Source organism: Gambusia affinis, linkage group LG08 (genome assembly GCF_019740435.1).
Source record: "Gambusia affinis linkage group LG08, SWU_Gaff_1.0, whole genome shotgun sequence".
Taxonomy (NCBI): domain Eukaryota; kingdom Metazoa; phylum Chordata; class Actinopteri; order Cyprinodontiformes; family Poeciliidae; genus Gambusia; species Gambusia affinis.
In genome coordinates, this window is record NC_057875.1 from 28,087,418 (window position 1) to 28,108,379 (window position 20,962).

The 20,962-nt window shown below is 38.6% G+C and overlaps 1 protein-coding gene across 3 annotated transcripts in view; it reads left to right on the plus strand.

Moving 5' to 3' along the window:
• The window catches only part of bcar1 (BCAR1 scaffold protein, Cas family member), a 43,353-nt gene that overhangs the window by 6,350 nt on the left and 16,041 nt on the right, over window positions 1–20,962 (plus strand). Inside the window, exon 2 of one of the 3 annotated variants that reach the window (XM_044124083.1) lies at window positions 636–683. The exons of 1 other annotated variant lie outside the window; for it this stretch is intronic. In XM_044124083.1, coding sequence (XP_043980018.1) covers window positions 636–683 — 48 coding nt within the window. Of the gene's footprint in view, window positions 1–635; window positions 684–8,466; window positions 8,819–20,962 lie in introns of those variants that run through there. One more of the 3 variants, XM_044124084.1, reaches the window with a different exon arrangement.

Sequence of the window (20,962 nt, forward strand, 5' to 3'; positions counted from 1 at the left end):
AGAATGGGACATAACGAGTGGGATGTTAGAACCAGGAACAAAACAGAACATGTGGGGATGTGCAAGGAGGTCAGCTGAGTTCAAAAGGTCAGCATTTAAATGATTTATTTACATTGTTTTCCAGTTTTATTGTCGGTCTGAAATACCATACATCAAACAGATTTCTGTTTCAGTTCATCTTTTACCCTAAGTATTATTTATTAAATCAGGTTCTGAAGAAAAGGGATTTACTTAATGCTCAGGTAGTACAGCACACAGTTAGTTGTTGGTCCTGGAATGTTTGTTTGATCCATTAGTCAGTGGTGGATTTACAATTTACACAGCAAAACCCATATTCAGTTTCTAAAAATGACCTGTTTTTGACACAATTGTGTATTTCTCTCAATGTAAAATATAAACCGTTACACTTAAACACTTAACACTATTATTGTTGAGTGAGTTGGGTAGAGTACAGCCATTGTAAGTGTAAAATGGTCTTTGACTAATCTTGGAATTTTTCTTGACTTTCTTCGCAAACCAATAAAGGCAAGCAAATATTATAAAACATTAAACCATTTTATCTCCTAAACACTTTGTTTCACGTTTCCTGAGCTCACAGATGTATTGTGTCTTCTGTGGACGTCCCTTTTCTCCAGGTGCTCTGCAGAATGTTTGACTGCCTGCAGGGGGCACCACAGGTGGAGGTAGGTCTTCAAGCATGGCGTGACAATTTAACTCCTGTCATCTGCCTTGATCTGTCTGGTTTTATCTTGGGCGTCAGGCTGGGGGAGGCGGAGGGAACCGGTCCTCAGAAAGATGAGCAGCACAGAACATGAAGTCTAAGCAAATCTCAGCTGTAGAGAGTGTCCCAGAGAGTGTTTATAGATTCATAAACCTCAAAGTAATTACCACCAAGCATTTGATCATTAAAATCAGTTCAGCTTCATATGTTTTAGTCCTTCCCAGTCAGTCCTTAGTGGATTACTTGATAGAACTCAATAATTGTAATCTGCCATCACTTTAGAGAAGGTTAAAACCAGTCAAACAAAACAGGCAGCAAATATTTAACTTTAAGAACTTTAACTTTAAGGAACGTTAAATAAGTTCGAGCTGAGGCATGTACACAAAGCCCAGCACAATGTTTATTTCATAAGAAACATTTATACTTTATCTTTCAAGTGCCACTGTAAAGTTGTGAGATATCATGATTAGTAAAAACTTTACATCTTCAAGCAAACACATTGAATAAAAACTAAAAACTTTAAACTAGTGAGAAAATGGAAACCAGCCTTTAGAGGCTCAAACTTCAAACATAAAGATCCATCAGTGGACATTTACTTGACCATAACAAAATGTACACACAGTTCCAACAATAACTAATGATCTGCTTTTTCTGTAAATAAAAATAAAGATGAGTGGAGTCTGGTCATTATGTGTCCAGCTACACATTTTCTCAAAATATAGTTAAAACAGACCGTAATTAATATCCTAAGTTTGCACCATATTATGTAGGGGGATATTGAGCTCCATGGTGAGCTCCACCATAATAAACTGTACATAAGGCCCCACATTAATGAGTGGTATGAGGAAAATACAAGATTAATATTTTTAAAGCTGTAAAACTAAATGGCAAATTATTGAATAAAAAAGATAACTGGGAAGTTTTGTGATCCAGTGTCTTTTTTTTTTTTTATGGTAAAAGGATTTGTTCTATGACAGCAATATCCTGGGTGGGTGCGTCCTGCATGTTACCACTGCATCGTAGGGCAACACAGGACAGACAACCACATGCTCAACAGATTTAAACCTGAGAGCAGGAGAAAAGCCACAGAGAACAGAGAGAACATAGAGACTCCATGTAGAAAGAGCCACAGACGTTTTGGTCCAGGGCAACAGGACTGGACTTAAAACGACACAATACTTTCAAAAAGTGCTTCATCCAGAACCCAGTGAGGGCCGTGTGACGTGTGCTTCTCCCTCACCGCCAGCTGCATGGACTGGTGCTTCAGAGTAAATTAATACTTTTAAGACTGACACCGTTGTTGTGTTTAAAATGTCACTAAACAGCTTCAGTGTAATATTTATTGCTTGGGATGCTGTGAAAGCTGTTAAAACATGCATAAGTGAAAACATTACTTCCTCCATACACTATATCCTTAAAAGAACTATTTGTTGCAGCTCCCAGAATCCTTTCTGACTGAAAAAAGTTGAATTTCTGTATTGTGCGTATGCTGTTGTTACGTTGTAATGCTTTATGTCCTCTGTAAGTAAATGAGGTGTGTTTAGAGAACTAATATTGACCTTACAGGTTTGCTTTGTTTCTCTACATCCTGAATTCATTGTTAGAAGTTGAGGCGAGCTGCACAGCTGCACACTGATCAGAGCCTGATGGGGAGGTGATGGATACATATTCATGACTGAGACATCTCTGTGGAAACTATATGTACCATCAAATATATTTTATTTCACAACTTTTTTGCATAATAATAGTAGGCTGTGGCTGTGTTCATTAATAGATTCTGTTGGTTTTCTAAAATGGTGAAGTGATTTAAAACAGTTTTAGCATGAACTCACAGCTTTTCAAGGTGAAAAACCCAAACCGTGCAGGTCATAGGACAACTTCAGCTTCAACTTTCACTGTCAGACATTAACATTTCTCTACCATCTTACATTGGATCAGCTGGTTGTGGCACATTGGTAGGTGACTTCAGTTTTCCTTTCTGGAGTGTTTGATAGCCCTTACAAAAAAATCCCATGAAAATCACATGTGGTTCACACAAATTTTACATGTGAATGATGTGAATCACATGTGAAAGCACATGAATACGTGTGATTTTGGAACGTTTTGTGGTAAAATCACATGTGAGTCACACATTTCCACATGTGATCACATGAAAATCACGTGTGATCACATGTGATGTTCACGTGAATCACATGTGATTTTACCACGAAACGTTCCAAAATCACACGTATTCATGTGCTTTCACATGTAATTCACATCATTCACATGTAAAATTTGTGTGAACCACATGTGATTTTCATGGGATTTTTTTGTAAGGGAGGCGGCAGTGAGAATGAGGAACAACCAGAGATTTTTTTATTTTCCTAGAATTTCTGTTTGCAATACAGAGTATGAGGAAAGGGATGCAGTCATGGTGCTATTATTTATGTCATGATATGTCTTTCATTTATACTTTTGTTTCTTTTGGATTTCCACAGCAGCACTGCCTTTAGCAGCTATAACAATAATATTAATGTGAACAGTAATTATTTTAATGCCACTGATACAGAGTTGAGAGTGAATCCACTTTGATGGTGACTTAAGGGCGAGTTCCAGCATGAAGATGTAGCTTTAGTGATGCTTCTGATGCAGAAGAAAAAGCACAACTTATTTTACTCCCATTTTTTGGCTCTAGTGGAGGAACAGTGGTGAAAACTGATTGCAGTCAGCTAAGCTTCTTTAAAATGTTGTTACAGAATAGAAAGTGACTAGAATAGAGAGAATAGAATGTTTTTCTGAGCTTTAAATGCTCCAGATTTGTCAGTTTTTTATTGTCATTATCAGCGATCTAAATACATTAAGGAAAACTGTTCCAGATTTGACCACTTGCTGAACACAGTTAATTAGCTTTTCACAGCAGGCCTTTGGTACTGTACAGTGACATGTTTCATCATATTGACCCAACCACATCTGAATGGTTTCTACTGTGCAGTGAACTGAGTCCCATGATAAAGGAGATTGCTCTGGTAAAGACTGTTGACCTTAGGCATGCAAGCTGGAGTGAAATGATCCCAGATGCCTGTCATGTACAATGCTTCTTTCATGACATTTATGGTACAAAGAAATCTGTGGAATCATAAATATGGCCGTTCATGTTCAGAGAACAATATAGATATGACACTAAACTATCACAGGCAGTAAGCAGCAGAAGGTTTTAGCTTCAGGAAACATGCATGAAAAATGTAAAGAAAATGCATTTGCCAAACTTTTTAAACTCTAGTAGACACAAAACGTAAGCTTACTGGTTGCTTTTAGCTACGCCTTTTAATTCCTTGTTAACCAAAATAGCAAATCAGCCAATCACATAGCTGAGTGCATTTAGGCATCTAGACATGGCGCAGATCAAAGTTCAAAGTAACCATCAGAGAAGAGTGAAGAGAGAAATATGCTGTGTGCCGTTATCAGCTAAGGAAACATTTTTTGACCTCATTCAGTGGAGCGGACAGAGGATTTTCATTGCAGTGCCTGTGAAAGTTTCAGTCCCACCAGTTTTTTGTGATTCAGTGATTGCAAAAATTCACGCAAAATCAACAAATCTCTGCAATACAGCATCATTTTGAGTTTATTGCTATTTTTAAGCAAACATTTTTAAAAACATAAAGTTGAAGTGATGGGAAACCACAACCTTCGGGTGGCAATATTTCTTTTACTACACTGCTTCCTCAGCAATACTCGATGTAAATTTATAGCCATTGATTGATATGGCGAGTAACAAAAACTGAGCTATTTAAATTCTATTTAAGTGGAACGTTTTGGTCAGATTTACATCTGCTGCAAAACCTGAAACAGCTCAGAAAAAGAACTCTAGTTCAATATTACAGTGATGCTTGGTGGCTGCTTTGCTGTTCATAACCCACTTGAACCATGCAGCTCTCTCTACTATAGACACAAATTCCAGTCATATATTTTGTCCTTGTAAATCAGACCATGTAGTTGTGACTCGAGGTTTTTAATGACTCCAGTGGCCTTTATTTGAGAGAGGTCAAACAGCAAAGTGGGTAATAACAGAGGGGGAAGACATGCAGTAATCATCAGTACCTGTGACGGCGCATCGAGGACCAAGGCCTGATTACCTGGGTTGTGCTTTACCCCTGTGCCACCACAGCAACCTGTGATTTGAGTTTTATAGCCTTATGAAATAAAATGTCTGAGAATTTCCGATGTGTCCACGAGTATCTAAATATGTAATGTTGTGCTTATGAATGTGTAGTTGCAAATGCACTTTACCACCTACTAAACTGAAACGTATGAAATTTTATCTTTGTGCATCCATGCATAAGAATTTATATGTGTAAAAAAGATTTTTCTTGGAAAAAGTGATTACACAAGTTCCATTATTTTTTGTCAAGCAAAAAGCTTTAAGACTCAAATTCCCTCACCTGTGTGGAATTACAACTTTTGGCAGGATTCTCCTTCCTCTCAGTCGATTAAGGCAGTGCTGTCAACCAGAAATGTAAAAGTTTGCTGAGGTCTGACGCCGGGCGGCAGCAGCTCTGAACAGGGAGAGAGGAAGACTGGAGGAAGGCTGATCAGAAACGTTCATCAGCCACCGCTGTTTTTAAAGCTTAAACAAAAAAAATTGTCCGGCACACAGAAAGATGGCAGTGTTGAGTGAAGATGTCCTTCATCTGAACTGAGACAGAACAAGTGCTGCCTCCCTGCAGAGAACATTACCATGTTCAGATTGTCCCTGACCTACATCTTGCAGAGTTGTGTTGTTTTGTTCTGCACAGTGTTGGTGTGTGTTGAGGTCAGTTTGAAGTGGAGGGCTGTGGGGCAGTGTGTGTAGGTGTGTGGTATGATCTTGTGGATAGTTGGCAATCGTGCAGTAAGGACCAGACATAATAGAGCTGTTGTCGACATGGATCCCAGGCAGCGGTGGCTGCTTAACTGGGGGGGTTATTTTCCAAAATGCATCTCTGTGTCATTTATCTACCAAACATTGTTCATATTTCAGAGTCAGGGTTTAAGAAAGTGAAAATAATCAACACCATCCAACTTCATGTGTCTAAAATTTACCCCTAATGATAAATATCTTGGCTTTGATAAAAATATTCTGCTGCATCTATTTAAATAAATTATGCAACTGCTTGCCTAAATTTTTATGCTTATCAAGCAAGACTGTTCTTAGTTTAAAGGGCTTCCTTATTTTGTTACATGAAAAGGAAAATCCAAGGAAACTTAATTCTGTCAAGTGGATTAAGCAAAACTGAGCCTTGTATTAATTATTCAACTTTTTAAATGCAGTCAGTGAAATTTGCAAGTACACTGTAAAATCTTCAGTTAACTTATAAATCTGAATATGTTGAAATGACTAAATCAACAACTCAAGCCTACCTTTTCTGAACTAGAAACTACTAAAACATATTTGATCGAAACAGTTACTGACAAAAAATATGGAAACATTGATAGCTTGTTCACTTTTTTCAGTAAATCCAGCACAATCACTTCTGCCTGAAGCTACACCATCAGGCAGAGCAGAAAGTGAGCCTCCAGCTCACTCATGGTTCACTTTCACATAAATGCTACAGACTAGCTAAAAAGCGCTCTACTGCTCTGAAAGTAGCTTCTTTCTTGATGAACTGACTACATAGATGAAGCGCTGGAGTCTACGATTTCACCTTAAACATCTTAAAACTAACTTGGTGACAAATCAAAAAGTGGTATTTACTTGTATAACTTCATTTCACATCTTCAATTTTGAGGAACTACAAATATAAAAAGGTTATAATTCATCTTCTGGATAGTTCCCTTTGCAATATGTAGAGTCCAGTTATGGCCTAAATAAAATCAGTCATGTTCATTTCTATACCTTATTCATTTGGTAAGATCTGGGACTCATTTACAAATATAGGTAATTATGGTAATTATTAAAAACTCATTAACACAGCTGACTGTACGAGGCCGATATACTGTTTAGTCAGTTTTTTATACTTTGTTTCTTTTTAATCTTTTTTTTTTTTTTTTTTTTTTTTTGACTTGATGTTTTCCAGTGACAGTTTCAGTTTCTATTAACAGAGTTGGGTCAAGATATTGGATCTTCAAACCATTTTAAGCAAAACATGGTTGCTTTAACAAAATGTAAATGTGTTTAAAATGTTACTTTTGAAAATATGTTATATTTACTGTAACACCCAAAAGTATAAATTTTTCCTATATTTTGTTAACATAAAGACTTGTTTTTCATCTGATTTCAGAATAGTTGCTATAGGACACTGTAATGACAAAGTGAATACATATTTTCAGGCACTTTGTAAATTCATAAAAAAAAAAGTGAGCATTTAATATCATAGAGACAAAAGTATTCACACCCTTTTGAATGAAGAAGTGAGGTCAGGTACATCTTACATCCATACTTGAGATGTTTCTGAAACTATCCACCTTTATCATGTTCAGTTGATTGGATATCATTTTGAATGGGACGTTTGTCCTGATACGGTCTCACAGTCAACACTTTACATCAGAGCAGAAACCAAACAATGGAGTCAGAGGAACGTCCTGTAAGTCTCTTTAACTTGTGTCAAAGCAGAAATCTGTGGAAGAATAAGAACCAAGTCCAGCAGCACCGAACACTGTGGTCTCTCTTACTGGAAAAGGAAGACGGCCTTGGTCAGAGGTGACCACCAACACAATAGTCATTGGAGCGGAGAGAAAGGAGAACCACCCATACAGTTAAACTTCACTAACTTCACATTCTGATACAGTCAGCTCAGAGTGTAGGTGTTTCCCATACCTAGAGAAGAACTCACCTTTAGATCCATAAATTCCATCCACCAATCAGGGGTTTATGGTAGAGAGGCAAAAAACTCTGCGTTGAAAAGCAAAGGTCAGTTTGATTAAACATTACCTGGCGACTTCTTACAGATTGTCAAGTCAGAACGAATACAGTTATTATCTGCACTGATTAGTCCATTTCTAGGCTGGACTCCAAACATATTTTAAGATGATAGCAGCCAGATATAGATCACAGTCACACAGACTTAAATCCATCTGTGCACCTGAAAATATAACCTGCTTTTTCTGCCCATTCAACCTGACTGATCCTGAGCCCAGAGAGAAGGCTGAGAGAAAATCCCCCAAAAACCAAGAGAACCATGTTTTCAGAGGCTCAAGATTTTAGAATGTGTAAACTAGCTAAGTATGTATTTTGTTGAATTTTTATTTTTTATATAGGTTTATACCTCGACCTGAAATTTTTTGTTTGGCATTGTGATCTATTCTGTTCATTTTGTTGTTTAAAGATTATTTTTCAGTTTGAGTTACATATAACAAAATGCAAAGAAAGTCAAGCATTGTGATTCTTTCAGGAGTCACTTTATACAAATAATTTAAACACATAGAGAAACATATTGTGGTCAGGATCTCAGACCAGTTCTGCTTTTCACCACTGAAACCTGCAGGAATATGGGAAATGCTGGTCTCTCTACGATTTCTGCAGCAGGTTTCTGTTTGTGGTGCTTTTACATCCAGTTGATTTTTATCAGGCCTCAGGCTGGTAAAATGATGTGACATGTTTGCTGTGTTTGCTGTGTTTGCTGGGCAAAACGTCGACAGTGCACTGACGGTCTCTCACAGCCAGGGGGAGAAAGAGAAGGAGCAGTGGGGACATTGGGAGGGCAAAGCCATTTGCATGATAAGAGCTCAAATGACCAGGGTAGACAGGGGATACCAGGATCTGAGAGGAAGTGACGTGTCGGGTTCCTCTCTCCTCCTTCTTTTCCTCCCGCAGAGGTACGAGTGAACAGGGGAGAAGGAAGGGGCAGCAGGGGGCTGGTAGATGGGCCACGCAGCACTCTCATTCTTGTTGTGTGAGATCAGGAAGTAGCAGGATGCATCGGGATCTGCTTGAGTGCTGAAAAGAAGACAGAACCAGACTAAAGGAGCTACGGAGAGGAAAAAGAAAGAGGGAGGAGGCAGGAGGGGAAAAGCTGAAGGGGTTTTCGGGGGGGAACTTGAGGATCTTCCTTCAGGATCTAAGTGTCTCCCAGGGACTGAGAAAGTCCTGTCCTGGAATTACACCATCTAGCTCACAGCTCCAGGGATAAAATGAACTATTTGGTGAGTGTGTGTGGGTGCACGCGCGCGTGTGTGTGTGTGTGTATGTGGAAAATCACTGCTTCCTCAGGGTTTTTTTTCTTTCCTTGGTGTTTGACTGCTTGTTATTGGTTTAGCATTTGAGGATTTGAGCAGGACCTGTTATACCTCAGCTCTGTCTGAACGGAGGCGGGGGTGGAGGGAGCTGAGGGGGAAAAAAGACGGGGAGGAGGGAGAGAAACTGGAGTTAACTTTTTTTCTCTGTGGATTCCTACCTTTTGTTGGCTCTCAGCAGGGTGTGCGTGCTTGTGTGTGTGTGTGTGTGTGTGTGTGTGTGTGTGTACTTTGACTGTGCTGTAGTGGAATGTGAAGGAACATAAAGTTAAAAACTCCTCCCATTCTTAGTAAAGGTTAAGTTACAGAGAGAAGATCGACAGCCGAACTAACAATGATGTTAAATGAAGGTAAAATGGAAAATATGGAAAGGAGAGACCATCCAAAGGAGGAGGTCGGAGGTGCAACTAGATGGGTTTATTACTCTGGAAAAGTGAGAAACTAAAGACAGAATGGGACAGATGGGGGTGGAGGGTATTCAGTGTGTGTGTGCGTGTGTGTGTGTGTGTTTCTGCTGACTCAGTAACATGGTAGAGAGAAATACAGATTTAATGGCCAAAGGGCAGGAGAGGCGAACGCGAGTCTAAGAGAAAAGCTTCGGCTAGCTGGGAGTAGCTAACAGTCCCTGACATTCCCTGCTATTGTTTGTGAGACTTCAGTTGTGTGGTTCACATCCTGCCTCCATGTTTGTGTGTTTAGGGTAACTACACAGTCAGGAATGTAGCAGACAGAGAACCACTGCAGAGTAGATTGCTGTGAGTGGAACAAGTAATTACACGCCAGTAATTAGTGTGTAATTAATATGGGATAGCATTCCAGTGAGTTGGCACACAGCTGCTGCTCTGTCAGAGCTCCACTGCTGGCTGTGACCGGCAACCATGCTGTTCCTCATCCTTCAGTACCACTCTTAGAGTCAGAGTGGAGACAAGTAGGTCCATGTAGTCGGATCGTTATTCGTTTCATGTTGGTGATCCCACATCGTTTTTGTGAATGACCTGTGAAAAAACCTTAAAGAGATACTGATGCTGATTTACCCATTTCACTGTTTTGGTTTGAATAAGCCAAGCGTTTAGAAAAGTATTTATCCCCTTTACAGTTTTTCACCTTTTATCACACTACAACTATGAACTTTGAAATATTTTTGCTAGGATTCAAGTAATAGATCGACTGAGTGAATGAACCAACATCATTAAGAGCAAGAAAAACATCAGAGAGAAAACTGGAGCTGGGGAGAAGTTTAAGCAAGGCTGGGTTCTAAAGCTACTTCCTAAGGTTGTTGTAAACCATTTTTTTAGTACTTTAGCAATCGATCAGCTGGATATGTTTGGTGATGTTTCAATCTCAAGTGTTTAAAGGACAGATTACACAGACCTAAAATTGGACTTAATTTACATGTTGCAATGTTTTTCTTCTTTTTTTCCGTTGTCTGAATATCAACTTCACAAATAGCACTGAGGATGAAATGTCATTTCTTACTGTGGAGATGTCTAGTCCAGTGATATCAGTAAACTATCAGTGCTGCTGTCTTGCAGAAAGGCTGTAGTTATAAAGTTAAGATGACATCCTGTCCAACATCACACTGGTGAACAATTTCCCACTCAGGGTGGGAAAATGTTCAAATCAAAGTGATCTATGCTGGCTGCTACTTTGTCAGATCAAGATATTTAGAGGTTCTGGTTTCAGTCTTAACTTCTGGAAGTTCAGTCTGTCATTTTACACTTAAATCTAAATATAAACTGAAAGGAAGGGAAGATTTTAAGGAATTGACTGTGTGTGAGGACATAAATCTTGTTCTTGTCACTAATTTACTGGCTGAGTCATGGAAGCCTGGAATTCCCCTCCATCCCCAACATGACAGAAATGCACACACTCTACACCAACCGCTCCACTGACTGCAGTCTAATGTACTCATACTGCTCTAACAACACATTCTCACTCCCGACTCCTCATGTATAGACGAGTTGGGACGCCTTCTGACCATGTGTACCCCTTTCCCACCTGGAGCTGTGAGTTATCCGACCGGTTATCCAGAACCAGCTGGTTAGAAAAGTTCAGACTTTTCTGCCGACCCTGACTTACTTCAACCTAACAGTTCATCCAGAGGCGTCATGTGTGACTGATGCCAGTCAGGCACTCACAAGGCCGGCGCTGGTCTCTTTCACTCAGAACCATTATGAAATATGAAACATATGACTTGATTTATTTCATTGTGATCAGAAGCAATATATTTATTTTTGAAAACCTCAAAATATTGTTTATTAAATTTTATTTAATTTTTTCAGTTTGGACAGAAAATGTGAATAGAGAACAGGGATGAAGCCAGGCTGCCATTTACACCTGCTGTTTATTTAGTCACATTAAATCTAGTCCAACATGTTCAACATTTTGGTCTGACGTTAGTACCTGCTGCTGCCTAAAGGATTCTCTTCTGGCCCTGACTGACGTCTCCGCTGGTCTCTGGTCGGCGTTTTGCAGGGAGTGATTACTTTGTTAAACAATAGAGGTCATCCTCTTCCCAGCACCATTGTTTCAGCTCCGCTCTCTTGGGAATCTATTTCTGTCTTACTGACTTTTGCCCAAACTGAGAACGTATCACTGCAAAAGGTTTGTATTTGTCATTGGCTAAGTGATTACTCTAACTGTTGTCAATAGTTTGAACATTCTGATCCAGTCAGCTCAGAGTGTAGGTGTTTCCATAAATCTTAAATTTATGGAATTTAAGATCCATAAATTCAATCAGTCATTAAAATCTTAACATCTTTTCTTTCTGTTTTCATCAAAATATCTCTTGAGCCAGGTCCTTCAACCTATTCTGTCATATTTATTAAGTAGCTCTTAACTATCACTAACCAGGAGGGAAATCTTAAGAAATTTTATAATTCAGTTTAATTACATTTCATATGGCTGTTGATAAATCAATTACTTGTGCAACAGGGTGCACCCCCCAATTCCCCACGTGACCTTTTGCTTTACGTCATCTGAACAGTCTTCTAACTTCATCAGTAACTAAAGCAAAATCCCTAAGGATCATCCTCTGCTACATTCTTTTACAGCTCTTTCGTATTTCCACCCATGAAATCCTCACTGCTCTCATTTGGTGAACAACACCAGCGCTGTACTTATCCAAACGTGGACATTTATGCCAATAGCAGTTCACACGTTCACGTTAGAGACATCCTCCCTGCTTTCCTGAGAGACCTTCTGACTTTGTTTAGTTCTTGTTTTAGAGTGTGGACATGTAGGCATGTTTACATGGATGTAAATAATCAGAATAACTGGCAGATGAGAATAAAAATGCATCATAAGAATGCCCCGATCTGAATATTTTGATCAGATTCAACTTGATTGGAATGAAATTTTAATCTGGTTGGTTTATGCTGATTGTTAACCATCCTGATTGTGGCACACTGACCTGACAGAAAGGAGCTCACTTCTCAACAACTCAATTAGTTCTCTAATCCTTTACAGGAAAAAGTTTCAATAAACTTTGTAATGAGTTTTTACTCCATGTAGGACTGTGTGAAAACCAGGTTTCTGGTTCTGGTTCTGGTTCTGGTTCTGCCGTCTTAGAGACTCTGTTGTGTGTTTACTGTAAACTGACCTGGTGCTGTTCTTACATCATTCACAGTTCAGCCTTCTGGATTTGTCGAAATTAGTTTAAACATAATCATGTTTAAATAGTTGCATATCAGTTCAGAATCATTCATATCTGTGCCTCAGTCACATACTATGTACATGTTTCAAAAACTTTTAAAAGACCTTAAATGAAATATCAAACTGTAAACTGAGTTAAAGTCTGTTTTGTCCAGACACTCCCTTCCAGTAATCTCTGAAGTGATTTAACTGGTTTAAAAAAAAAACAACTTTCAGAAATAGTCTAAAATCCACCATTTTCTACAAGTTTACAGAAGAGGACTAACTTTGCTCATGTGATGTAAAGAGCTGTAGGTGATGGGACAACAAATGAAGAAACTACAGCAGTCATTCAGTGAGGTAGTGAGTTAATGGAGTCGGTCCCGTTGGGATCTGCCCTCACTGTGGATCAGAACCCTCCAGTCATCACCTGACCGGACCAAATTAACTTCCGCTAAATGTTAGTGAGTTTTTGTTTTAGATGTGGAATGAATAACATTATTTAATAATTACAGACTGAACTTGCAGGTTGAAATTGCTGCTGGTTGGAAATAGAAATTGATTCTGAATTACTGCCATTCTGTTTTATAAAACCAAACCACAATTAGTCTGTGATGATTCTGAGGAGTCGCCTTGTCAATGCACAACTCAATTAATTAATGAAACTACAGATGCGTGTTTTTTCCATCTCAAATTTCAGTACCAATATGCAAATATGTTGTCATATATCCCAATTATTACATTTTAAGCTCTTAAAAAAATTCACATGTTGAAATAAAAGCCATAAAAGAAATTGGATGAAATGATCTCATTGATACTGAATCAAAGGAAGCTGTCTTTGATTTTTGGTTTGTGCTGTAGACCAGACTCTATGTAGATAACACTGACATTGAATGAGTCTTAAAATTGGCATCAGGTCAAAAAAAATGTGTCATCCACTCCTGACCACACAGTGTAGGAGTGTACGGTGCAGCAGGGGCGTTGTTCTTGAAGCTCCTCTCATGGGAGGGGTGTATTTTGTTTTGATGCTCTGCAGAATGTGTTTTGTTTTTGTTTTTTTCTGAGATGAATTTCTCAACTCTTATCCCTTCCTGGCTGTCTCAGAGCAGGAGCTTGTGCACCCTCCATATGAACAGTATGTTTCTGTGTATTGTTGTGTCTGGATTGGCACTCCAGTTAGCTGACAAACAACATGCTGTGAATCACGGCGTGTTTGTCCTGCTGCTCAGTGCTGAGTCATTGTCCCCGGTGACGTCTCAGCTGCAGCTTTCTCAGAGGATTTATGAGCAAACCTCTGCTTCTATAGCTGTAAAACCAACCTCAGCCAGATTCCTTCAGCTTGGATTCAGTCTTCAGTGTTCATACATGAGGACTCTTCTTGCTGATCCAGAGCTGTCTTGAGCGTCTGTGGTTTTAAACATCGTATCCCAATGTAAAGATGAGGGCTTGTGTCTGCATCACAAAGATGTTTTTAGCACAGTGGTAAAGCTGGTGTGTTATCACAGAGCATGTGTGGACAGGTTTTATCTCTGATGTGTAAGTACTGGTTGGGAAAGCCCATAAATATATGCTGCTCTGTGGATCCTCTGTCATATGTTGAACACAATCATTTCCAAACGTTTTGTTATTTTCTGGAATGGACAATTAAGAGATCCTGACAGCGTGATAAGTGGAATCAAAAATATATTGTGAAAATATATTCTGACAATAATAAACATTTTCAGTTTTGAGTTGCTTCAGTTTAGGCGTAAGTTTGACCTGGTTAGTTTCCACAGCTCCAAGGATGGATTTCCATTTTCAGCAAGCTGAGGGTGAAATGATTCATTGATGTAAGGATCAGGGAATTACTGCCAATAATAGGCTCAATTGGTGCTAGCTTAAGATGTATAACTTGCTAACATTTTTAAGCTTTGTAAACTTTAGTTTTTTGAGGCAGCAAGTTAGCTTTTATTAAGTAAGGTAAAGTAATTAGATTTTATTATTTTTAAATGAATACAAATGAAATAGATGAATAGAATCTGTTTTGTGATTTTGAAACTGTGACTTTTTCAAACCATGGTATACCTTGTTACTGGATGCCGGCAAACAATTTTGGTACTCAAAATTTGTACCAGTTTGCTCCATGACAAACACTTACATAAACCTCAGTCAGAATAATAGTAAAAATATCTACTCTATTAGTAAATACAGAACTGAAGCTCTTAAAGTGATGTTTTTGTGCATGATTTGCCTGTGGTGTCTTGCCAGCAGCTTAGCTGTCAGCAGTAGGGTTGTTAATGAAAATGTAGCACACATAAATACTCGCTGTGTTGTCTGCAAACAGGTTAAGCAATCCCAGGCCACTCCCACTGGAGCCTACACAATCCTGGCCCGTATTCCTCCTGTTAGTCATAGCCTGAGGCATGATTTTTTTTTTCAGATGGAATTATCACTCATCAAAACAAATCTGGATCTGCCTGAAGGGAACAAAAATCAGTGTCTGTAGGTAAAATCCACACTGCAGGGTCCTATTTAAACAGTTTGTTTCTTTTGCACATCTCACCTCCTGCCATGATGGACATTGTTCAAGACTTTGAACATTGAAAATGTATAGTTAATAGTGTTAGAGAAATGAAAGCTAACGTAGTTCAACATGTTTCTACTTTTACATTTGTTGATGTGTAGCTCTGTTCATGCATCTTCATGTTTGTGTGTGAAACCAAAGAGATTAACTGCCTGGGTTAAATTCCTTGTGTGTCAGATTTCTTGGGCAATAAAGCTAAGTAAAGTAACAGAGCACTTCTAGTTCCGTATCCCTGTAAGGACAATTTAAGACTTAGCTTCCTAAAGCAATACCTGTCCAGCTGCAGCTGGATGAAACATTCTTTCTGTCATGGAACAAATCAGCCGTGCAAATATTTCTCAAGATCTGACGTGCCAAGACAGGAAAGAATGAGGGGGAGGGAAGAATGGAGTGCAGCAGCAAGAGAGCCACACATCAGACTCGTCTCCTCTCAGAGACTGTCAGCTCCTGCTCCAAAGATTACTATCTGCACAGAATAAGTGTGCTGCTAATGTAAGCAGAATGTTTGTCAGCAGGTTTGGCTGATGTGATTTACTGCCTGTGGTTGTAAGCTGGACTGAGATCTGATCCTGACTCTGAGTAAATTTAACATAGCTCCCTGCTAATGAAAGCTGGGGGAAAAGTGCTAAATAGAAATATATTAATCATAAGTAAACAGAAAGGCTTTGGGAATTTTTTAATGGTTTTGCTACAATATGACAGTCTACTGGTGGCGGTGTGTTTCAGTAGAACCAGGTAGACATTTAGGGAAGAAATCCAATTCTCCTGTCTCTGATATCAGTCAGATATAAGATACACATGGTTGGGTAATGAAATATAAAATTACTTGAGATTTCCATATCGGCCATTTTCATGTCCTGGTAATGATGTAGAAAGAAATAAAATGCATGAATGTCTAATCACAGCAACCCACTCAGTCCTTCACTGATGAGTTGATTTATTCAGTCAGGAAAGGAAATGCACGAATAATAAACACTGATAATCATGTTTCCATTTGCAATGGGAGGAAATAGCAGCTGTTTTTTCTGGTATCACTTCCAAACAGCCGTTTAGCAAATAGGCTGATGGAGACTCTGTCTGCTGATCACTGTCCTTGTTTTTCTCATTCCAGCCTACCTGGTTGTGTTGAAGGGCTAAACGTGGCTCCTTCTGTTAGTTTTAGATCTTTTAGGCTTCTTGCTGTGGATCAGGGGAACTTTCAGAAAGCAGCCATATTTGTGTAGCAATCTCCCGACTTCTCAGAATCAACTCTTACCTGAATGACGTTCCCTCATATTTTACGTGTCTCTGTACAGTTGACAAAATACTTTTTGGAACTTTAAAAAGTATTCAACTCCCATGTTTTTTGTTGGCTAAAACATTTTATAACATGTCCTAACCCAAGACTCGACCTACCCATGATCCTGATCACTTACCCTCTACGGTAAACACAAACATCTAAAAGTTGTTAGCACTATTAAATAAAATAAAGTATTTACTAGTGATACTGATGCTGAACATTGAGATGATGATTACATTGGTTATGATTAGATAACATTTCTACAAACTGTTTTTACTATTCTTTGCCACTATGTCCCCACCATTTTCCATGAGCTTTAGCTTTTCACTCTCTAGCGTCCAAGTGTTGCCGGGGTGACCAGCAGAGGCCTCCTGTATAGAAAAATGTGGTGCAATATTTTTATGCACAATTCAGGGTATATATATAAAGGAATGTGGCATGAAAGTGTGCAACATTCTACAATCTTTGATCTGACGGGAAAACATGCAACATTTTCAGAAGACAATAGTAAACAATTAAGCACCAAAACTCTCCTAGGAACACTGAAATCTGACTCCATTCAGTGATATTTAACCCAGGGAGAATGAGAAAAACCCAGTGTTTTTTTCAGAATTTTAATCTTCTATTGTTTAAACCTAAGCAATGAACAGAACCACATTCATCCTCATACAGGTAACACCCCACACACTGAAGCTCTTCTACTTAATGATGAAATATGACGGAACAACAAACTGTACAACAAAGATCATTAAGGGTCACTTTTTTGTGGAAATGTGCGTAGAAAAAACCCCAACATCAAACATATCATTTCCCCTTTTTACTTTTTGTCATGTAAGAAAAAAAAGACGCTTCCAGAAACTCAAACATCCAACCCCTCCTGTGGTAAGGCAATGTTTGTCCCCAGGGGTCAAATAGGAGGCAAGAGACAAAGGATCTTAGGCCACACACACACACACACACACACACACACACACCCATACACTCTCCATCTCCCTCCCCCCCCTCACACAAACACACATATGCTCAGATGAGCAACCTGTCTGCGTTGAACTCGCTCCACCAGCTGTTCACATTACTCTCTGTTCAGTGAACGCCTCGCTTTCTCATCTTATAAAACATATTTCCATCCTAGACCTCGTTACACAGTAAATACACTCTTTCTAAATGAATTCTTTGTTCATTAATGTTTATGTTTATGTATTATGTAAATGATGAAGTCAAACAACATTTTAAGTCTCATTATATGTACAGAATTTGTATAACAACTGAAGGCAACACAATAATTTGATTGTGCTTTAAAATGACTATGTGGCTGGAAAACATATAGTGCCGCCCCTTTAAATAGCTAATTGTGCACAACTTCAACAAGAGTAAAATGTGTACCCCATTTTTTGTAGTTTTTTTTTAGATTTTATGTTTGCTGATGAAAAGATTCAGCACAATTCTTTAAAAAACAAAGCAGAGTTTGATGATTCCCTGCTGCTATTTGGGAACCTTATCTAACCTTATGGAGAAAGAAACCACATGAAAACAACAGCATTCAGCCTGGTTAGAACAGGTGAGCTCAGACACAAACAGACAAACTCTATTTTATATTTTACATAATCGCTCAAATGAATGTTGTGATCTACATTATTCTAAAAACACAACAGGATCATGATGTGGGAGGTTTGTATGATGGAAAGGACAAAGTGATCCATAGATGAGGGTGCATGTTTACTGTAGAAGTATAATCTGAAGGGGCTCTACACTGTAAAACATAATCAGCTCTCATTACTTATATGCAAACTCATTGCCTCTATTTTTTGCTTTCATTAAGTAAACTGAATGAGTAATATTAACTTGTGCAATTTTAATGAGCGTAACTTAATGAATCAGAGTATGTCGTAATTACTAAAATTGTACCCCAAACTTTTTTCTTACATGTAAATAAACACAAAGCTTTCTGAAGGGACAATTTTAACTTACAAGTACTTATGTGAAAAGAAAATTCCTTGATTGAAACTGTTCCTGGATCCTGCCTTTTGTTTCTCTGCTCAAATTTGATAGAAAATATAAAAAGAAAGCAATGATAGTTTGCTCATTATTTTCCATTAAAGCAAACACAATCATCTGCAAGACCAGATCATCAGACAGAACACAGAAACTCACTCATGATGCAGTTTGATGTAGCTAATAAGAGATGTACTGTTCTGAAACGTAGGCTCATTCCTGATGAACTGACTGCAGAGAAGGACTTTACCTTTTCACCTCAAACATCTTAAACAATATTTTGTGACAAATAAAAAAAGTAGTTTAGTTACTCACTGCTGCATTGTGGGATACCTTGCTGGCCAATCCCCACTGTCGAGTACCCCTTCGCCTTACCTCAAGTTTATTTTTAAAACATTTTTACCTCAACAGGTCATCAGCTTATTTGAATAAAGTGTTTATTATAACTATGTAAAAAAAAAAACAAGTTAGATCTAGTTAATTTATTTGATGAAAGTGAACTTTATATTTAATTGGACACTCAATTAAATATAACATTAAATTGGACTTAGTTTAATTTAGTGTTAGCAAAACCTTGACAAAGTCAAGTTAGATTCACAAATTTTTTTCAATTAGATACAAAGTTGCTTTTTACAGTGTAGACATGCTGTTGTCACCATGTCTTGCTACTAAAAAACAGACTCAACAGAATGAGATCTTTATCTGCTTTTTTGTTTTTGTTTCTTTCATTACATGAGGTCAGTCTTCAGTTTCTGAGGTATTTCTAGACCAGCCTTATCCCCATTGTGTTGTAATGAGATTCTCCTCCTGTGAATAAACTGGATACTGTCTTTAGAAGAAGGAAATTCTGAAACAAAATTCTAAACGTGACTGGAATGTATGAGTCAGCCATGCAAAATGAGTTCAAGTAAACCCATCAGAGGAAGGGGCAGCAGAACACACTGAAGGCCTCAGGATAACATAACAAAGGTTGATGTGTGATTCATGTCCATTGCACTTCCTCTTTCTTGATGAGACGACTTTGTTTTATTTCTTTGGACTAAACTGATTTGTTCCCTTAAACTGATTCTGCGCTGCTGTCCTCTTTCTAAAACTAGTTCATTTCTGGAGTCAATGTTTACGTTTTGTTGAGACAATTATATGATGAAGTGACTGATATAAAAATTATTCATAACTTCCCATTAATTATGAATAATTAATGGGAAAACTGCCATAGAGTGCTCAGAAAGTAAAAGCAGTTGCTTGGTTTTTCTCAGACTGGCAGGACTTACTGCTCAGGAGTCTGTATGTGAGCGTCGCTCTGGCATAGAGCCAGTACAGCCTGTACCAGTCCGAGATAACTGGGGTGGGACTCTGACGCCCTGAAGGAGTGGACATGGCTGAGGTCTGACGTGAACAACTAATATTGATTTAGTTTCAAAGTTTCCACAAAGGCTGAAGGTGTTTCTGTTTGCTCTCCAGCTTTCACACCTGTGTGTTCAGTCAGCTATTGAACCATTGTGCAGATAAAACCATGGCATCTGTAACATCACTGTGACTGTGTTAGTACAGATGGTTTACCTCAACTCCATCAGTTGATGAACAACTGATGTCTTCGGTCAAAACAGTTTTTTGTTCCCGTACTGTACTCTGTCCTCAGCCTGTCTCCATGACACATCTTAAACCAGGACATCTTATTTATCTATCAGGCATTATTGATTTTTGATTTTCTCACTCATTAAACAAAATGTATCAACAAAACATGTTTTCTAGCTGAGGAAGACGTTAGGACACCCTACCCATAGAGAGTCAGTGCCACGCCCTTTGGTTCAATGAACCAGTCCGAGGCGTCTTCTTTCTATCTGCTAGCTGCTAACGTTGGTAGGACTGGGACCAATGTTACACACTCCTCACTTTAAGCTTTGAGGTGTGTGAGGGGTACAGCCTGTTTCAAGTCACCCTCAGCATCTCAGTGAGATGAGGATCTGGACTGAGTCAGCCCAGTTCTTTCCACTTCTTAATTTCTGAGCAGTTCCTGGTGTGTCATTGTCATGTTGCTGGGTCCATTCCTGCTTCTGCTTTAACTTGTTGACTTGGACTTCCAGGTCTGGATTTGTTAGCAGGTGTTTTGAGTGTCCTCAATTAAAGACTATTTTCCATCCAGTGGAATGATTGTTTTCTATTTATTTCAAGAGCTCTTTAAGGCCTTTACTTTCAGCAGTACTTGGAGCATTTGTCTCCCTTTGTTGCTCCACCCTGCTTAGGAGACACACCAGGAAACATCCATGATCATTCAAACAATTGCTAAACTCAAATTGAACCAAAAGAAATCCTAAGAAACATATTAACATTTTTACCCACATTCTCCCGGTACAGTAAAGATGGCTAGTCGCCTTGCCTACAAGAATATTCAACCAAATGTCAATGTGCAGCTGAAATAAATAACTTTAACAAGAAACATTGGGTCTGTAAATCAATTAAACCCAATATGATATCAATAATCCTTTCTTAGTGATGGAACCCCGGCCTCCATCACATCCCTTTAAATAGGTTTGATTTCCTACCCAAATATAAGTGTGTCCTGACACCTGACACCTGTCCCCCCATT